The sequence below is a fragment of the Octodon degus genome, unplaced genomic scaffold (assembly GCF_000260255.1).
Source record: "Octodon degus isolate 3935 unplaced genomic scaffold, OctDeg1.0 scaffold00198, whole genome shotgun sequence".
Lineage (NCBI taxonomy): Eukaryota > Metazoa > Chordata > Mammalia > Rodentia > Octodontidae > Octodon > Octodon degus.
The window spans coordinates 2420542-2426541 of NW_004524774.1; the positions used below are offsets into that span (position 1 = coordinate 2420542).

A 6000-nucleotide genomic window follows, 5' to 3' on the forward strand; every position below is an offset into this window, starting at 1 on the left:
TAAGACACCAAACATGCCAAAAGCTTGATCTCAGAATTCTGGCCTTTAGATTTGTAAGAAAATAAATATATATTGTTGGAGCCACCCAGTTTTTCATACTTTATAGTGGCAGCCCTAGAAAAATTCTGCACTGTACAGTGTTTGTGGGTTACAAATTAATTTACAGGATTGATGATATAATTCAATTGTAACATCTAGTGATTGCCTCTGAAGTACTATTGGATCATGCTCCTTAACACAAAGCTACAGCTTTACAAAGAGTGCCAGAGACCAATATGAAAAACTGTCCACCATGCACAACAACATGATCAAGCTGTATGAGAATCTTGGAGAATACTTCATATTTGACTCTAAGACAGTAAGCATAGAAGAATTTTTTGGTGATCTCAGCAACTTCCGAACTCTGTTTCTGGTGAGTAATAGAGTTTGTAGCATTGTAAGTCCTATTGCTTTTATTTTTAAATTTCTTGTGATATTTTGTGTAACTATTGACACATTAATTTCACTTTATTTTCTTGTCACAGGCATTGACAAATTTTGTACCTGTGATATTGATAAAAATTGGTTGCTGGCTTAGTGTGTAATGGATACCCAAGTGAACTGTCTTCAACTTCAGTTATACAATGGAACTTTAGGATAGTGTGCCAAAATTTTATAGAAAATAAGTGAATTTGTATTTAAGTATGCCCAATTTGATAGAGTCTAATATAATTTCACCTACTTTAACATTAATATGTAAAATTATCTTTTACTTGGTATATTAAAATGTAGTGGTTTATGAACAACTTTCTTTCCTTTTTTTGTTTTGGTGGTAGGACTAGGCATGCAACAATGGGACTTCATGCTGAGACACATCCCCAGACCTTTTATACATTTTTTCTGAAATGTGTTCTCACTAAGTCACTAAGTATACAACTGGGCTCAAACTTTCAGTTCTTCTGCACCAGCCTACCACACTGTTCAGATTGCATGCATTGCCAATATTCTTTGCTTTGGCCAAGTATCTTTTGTAGCCTAAGTGAGAAACTGATTTGAAATAGAACTATATAAATGAACTTTAATAGCTCACATTGTGAAAACTATAAGACACCAAACATGCCATCCACTCAAATAATTCGTTGAAATAACACTAAACATTAGCATTTTCAACTATAATTCTTGGAAATAACACTAAACATTAGCATCAATTGGTGGTGGATAGTTAAGGTACAAATTAGAATCCTATGATGAAGGAAAGGCTTTGTTGTCTGAGTGCTGTGTTGCCAGGCATGGTGGTGCAGGTCTGTAGTCTCAGAACTTGGAAGGTGAAGCACCTGAGATGGTACTTTGAGTATTCAAAGCCAGCTTGGAGTATGCAGCGAGACCCTATATATATAAAAATCAAAACAAAACAAAACCCCAAAGTATAAATGTTGTGCTAATATATTTCCTCTGAACCCCAAAAAAGGAAAAGGAAGACCACAGCCCGTGACTGTGATAGAAACAGAAAGATATGTGTAATACTTCATATTGAGCAATTGTAATCTCATAATTGAAAGAAGCTCTTGTGATTATCTCCAGCAAGAAGATCAATTTGTAAACAAATTTATTGCAGGTTGATATATGTTTCTCTCCCCAAAGCAGTTATTTGTTAAATAAGATTCCCTATCTTAATCAGTGATGTTTCCTCCATAAAACCAAATTGCTTTCATCTATTAAACACAGTCATATACAGCACAATAGTTAAGTGAGCAACTTTGGTAATAGATGCTACACAAAAACTTTCATAAATGCCATTATTGGTTTTTATTTTTGTTGAGAATCTTTTTGGTCTTTGCCCTTAACAAAGACATATTTAACACTTTAGCTGACCAATAATTACTACAGTATATTTTATTGGCAAGAGAAGAACCTTAAGAGAAAGTAGTCAGATCATTTTCAAAAGTTAAAAGGTGTAAATATGTTATGAATACCTAAACACTGAAAGGAAATCTGTTTAGGTTTCCAGTAACAAAAACAGAGTAGCATTCTTTTATATGTAGTTTCACTTTCCATACTTTCAGTTACTCATGCTCAACTATGATCCAAGAATAGTAAATGAAAAATAATAGAAGTAAATAGCTTCATTAAAAATTACCTGGTTTTAATATGATTTGAATGCTAAAACACTCTCTTCCACATTATGTGCCTTGTTACTTCGGTAATGCCCAGGCACACTGTAGTAGGTGGTGTATTTCTCCTAAATTACAGCGTCTGTCAAGAATAATAATATTACAGCCTATGGGTAATCATGTTAGCCAGCTGCTTAGGAAGCTTGCTAATAACTATTGTATTTCTTTCATTTATGACTTGTTTTAAAAAAGTACAGACATTATTGTGGAGAGTACTCAATTCTGTGTCCTTGTACTGCCACTAACAAACTCTGTGACTTTAGGTATGTCATTGATCCGATTTCTTTATTTTTTGTTGTTTTTAGCTTAGTTTTGTTTTTTTGTAAAATGAAAGATCTAGAGTATCAATCTCTGTAAGTTATTTCCACTTCAGCAGTTTATGAGTCATGGTCAGAATTTCAGAAATGACAGAGCAGTATGTATTATATCTTTTTCTCTCTACTGACTTCACTGCCCAGGTGTCTTGAATACAGAGAAAGAATTTATCATTAATCCTTCCTCTCATTATTAAAAAAATTTGACATTCTTATGTCTGGCTTAATGTGAATTATGCTTCTTAAGAACCTGTTCAGATTAAGTATCAGAAACAGAAACTGGGTCTTCTATTGTGACAGCCACTCTGAAATACTTAATTCAGTCCTGGCCAGTATGGCCATTTTCGCCTTATATGATCCTGCTGCTACGACTTCTCTCTACCAATTTATATCAACTCATTGGCATGAGAACTTGGTGTGCAACTTATTAGCAGTGTGGAACTGGGGTTGGTCATATAATCTCTGGGCATTAGTTTCCTCATGTATAAAATATAGATGATAATTATTGCCATGTCTTCTTACCAAATGTGAAAAGACTTTGTAATCTATGCTATGTGGATGTTCATTAGCTGTTATCTAACCAGGCTTTCAGTTATTTGTTGAAAACCAACTTCATTTTTGATGATGTTCTTGTCCATAGAACAGAAAAGACTTGTATGACTAACCATTAGTGGACAGAAACACAAGTACAGAGTAGTTCACTTAACTGCTATCATAGTACTATATCAAGGAACAATAATAATTCAGAGGCAGACCTGCCTGTTTTGGCCAGGGAGGCCTTCACAGAGAATTTGACATTTGGGCAGAGTCTGAAAAAAGCCATAGGAGTTCAACACGAAGGCTTTGACAAGCATATTTAAGGGTTTTACAGCTGACCTGTAAGTGGAACGCTCCTAAATCAACATCACCAACTTCAGTCAATCACTTTTGCTCCCCATGTTACTGTTTCATAGTGAGCTTAAAGTGATTTCATGCTCCCAGGGGAGGGAAGAACCTTGAAAGAGAGACAAAATTGTAACTGCCAGAAGTTCCCATTTTCTTAGTGCTTTGTGTGTTTGGCCTCAGGGTTCTTAGCACTAAAAGCATATTGGACTATAGATAGAAGCAATAAAATACCAGTAGTGCTGAGAAGAAAATAAGAGTTCTGATTCATGTGCTACCCAAAATTACTTCAAAATGAACTCAGAGTTTCATGTTGGGATATCTATTTGGCATGTGTAGCATAAACAAAGTGCACATACCAAAAAATCTTTCTAAGAGAAAGATGTCATCGACAAGATGGAGAAAAACAGAAATAACAATGGAATTGCTATAATGGATTAAGACCATTTTTAAGATAATCACGTTCAAACAAATGAAAACAGAAATGGGTAACCTCTGTGGGATGCTGTTCTATTAAATATTAATATTCATATTAGATAATATAAATACTCATCTAATGAACATATTGAGGGTATTAGAAATTAAGTATAGTGTACTGGTATAGATATGTATAACTGGAAATATTTGAAAATTTAGAACTTAGACATTCTATTTAGGGTTTTTATGAGATTTCCCCAGTTTTAAAATCATACTCCTTTTTTTATTCGCAGTACCAGGAATTGAACTCAGGACCCTGCCCTTGCCAGGCGAGCCCTCTAGTTTTAAAATTAGCATATAATTGGATGTGGTGGCACACTGCTATAATGCAAGCACTCCACAAGGAGGCTGAGTCATGAGGATCATCACAAGTTCAAGGCCAGCCTGGACTATGTAGTAAATTCAAGTCCAGTCTGAACAGTTAATGAGACCATGTCTCAAAAAGCCAGAATCAATCAATCACTCATTAGCATATAATATAGACAAGGTTAATAATGTAATACTTAAATTTAAGTTACATATCTTATATAAGTAAACTGAATTCCATGTTTATGCAATGTCTAAATCTCTTTTTTTTTTTTGTTTTTTCTCCTTTACGCTTCAATCATTCTCCTAGTTCAAATAGTTGACTGCACAAAAAGCATTTTTTTCTTTTAGGATATTTTGAATAGAATATTCAAAAGCAGTGAACCTTATCTATTTCACCACCATACAATAACTTGCTTCGGCATAAAATTAATTTTAGCATCTAGGAAAGTGTTTTAGGTACTTCAATAATTTTCACCTCTCCAAATATGTTATAGAAAATGCTTTTTTGTGTTTTAAATCTGTCAGTTTCCGTGGCTTTTCTGTTTTTTATTTCTTTTCAATGAATGTATTACATTGTCACTCAATAAATGTTTGTTGTGTGTGTCCTCATTCTATATCTTATATATTAGCAGTATAAAACTAAGACTTTCAAAGGATTTTTTTTTGCCTTCAAAAGTATTTTTGGGAGCTGGGGAGATGACTCAGTGGAACAAATGCTTCCCTGGCAAGCACAAGGGTCTGAGTTCAATCCCCGGATCTGCAAAAAAAAAAAAAAAAAAGTATTTTTGGTTTTGGTTTTGGGTTATTTATTTATTTATTTATATTCTTTGAGACAATGTCTTCTTTCACAGTCTGGGCAAACTTTGTTTTTTTTTTTAAATGCAGCAGATGTAAAAGTATTTATTTTTTTTCTACAGTTTTATTGATAAACATATAGCAATGAGTTTCAAATTAAATCGGAAGTACAGTTTCAACAAATAATACACTGCATATATTCTTCTTAGTGGTTAATTGCTGTACAAGATGCGGACTTGTGATCCTATTTACAAACACCATTAGAACAAATCATTCCAGTCATTAAGACAATGCAACTATACATCTACCCCAACCACTTTGAATACACAGATACAGAATGGACATTCATCGGTGTACCCCATTTTTCCTAAGTTCCGTTACTGAATATTATAGCTGTGTAAACTCAGCAAAACATTCCAAAAGAGTCCAGTAGCCCATAATAGCATTGGGTCTTCTGTTTAACTGGCAATGTCAGAAATTATTGACCTGAGTCCCCCACAGCTTAATTTAACAGCATGGCTTTATTTCTCATATTTCGTCTTCATACTTTTCTACTGGATGGTTAAGACCAAGGTAAAGCAGGACCTGTGCAACAAGAGTTGTAGCTTTTTGGTCTGAGAAGGTCAATGAAATGAGTCTGGGCAAACTTTGAACTCACTGCACAGCCCAGGTTATGGTAGTCCTGCCTCAGCCTCCCAACAATACAACGCCACACCTCAGCCTAAGGGCTAAATTACAGAGTTGCTTTACCACTCCCAGCTAGGCTTTGTAAGTTAACTGATGCATAGAGATAACTTCAAAGAAAATGTTGCACAAAGTAAATCTGTGCGGCTGCTTATTTGATACACTTTGATTAGGACTCTTAGATAAGCACTGAAATGTCTCACTGTGAGGAGACTAAGTGATATCAAGTAATCCTGGACTTTTACACCATTATTTATTCTTGTTGTTTTTGTTCTTAGATATCTTTGTGTCTTTTTTAATCTGTCCATTTGTCTTCAACATCAGTAACACTGTATTAGTCCTCAGCCATCTTCATTTCTTTCTTTTTTCTTTTTCTTTTCTTTTCTTTT

The 6000-nt window shown here is 34.3% G+C and overlaps 1 protein-coding gene across 5 annotated transcripts in view; it reads left to right on the top strand.

Annotated features, from left to right (window-relative positions):
* Nucleotides 1–6000, top strand: part of Diaph2 (diaphanous related formin 2) — an 890957-nt gene that overhangs the window by 647433 nt on the left and 237524 nt on the right. For 4 of the 5 annotated variants that reach the window (XM_023704632.1, XM_023704633.1, XM_004644436.2 and 1 more), the window contains one exon: nt 248–412. In XM_023704632.1, the coding sequence (XP_023560400.1) occupies nt 248–412 (165 nt within the window). Of the gene's footprint in view, nt 1–247; nt 413–524; nt 602–6000 lie in introns of those variants that run through there. The other variant, XM_023704635.1, reaches the window with a different exon arrangement.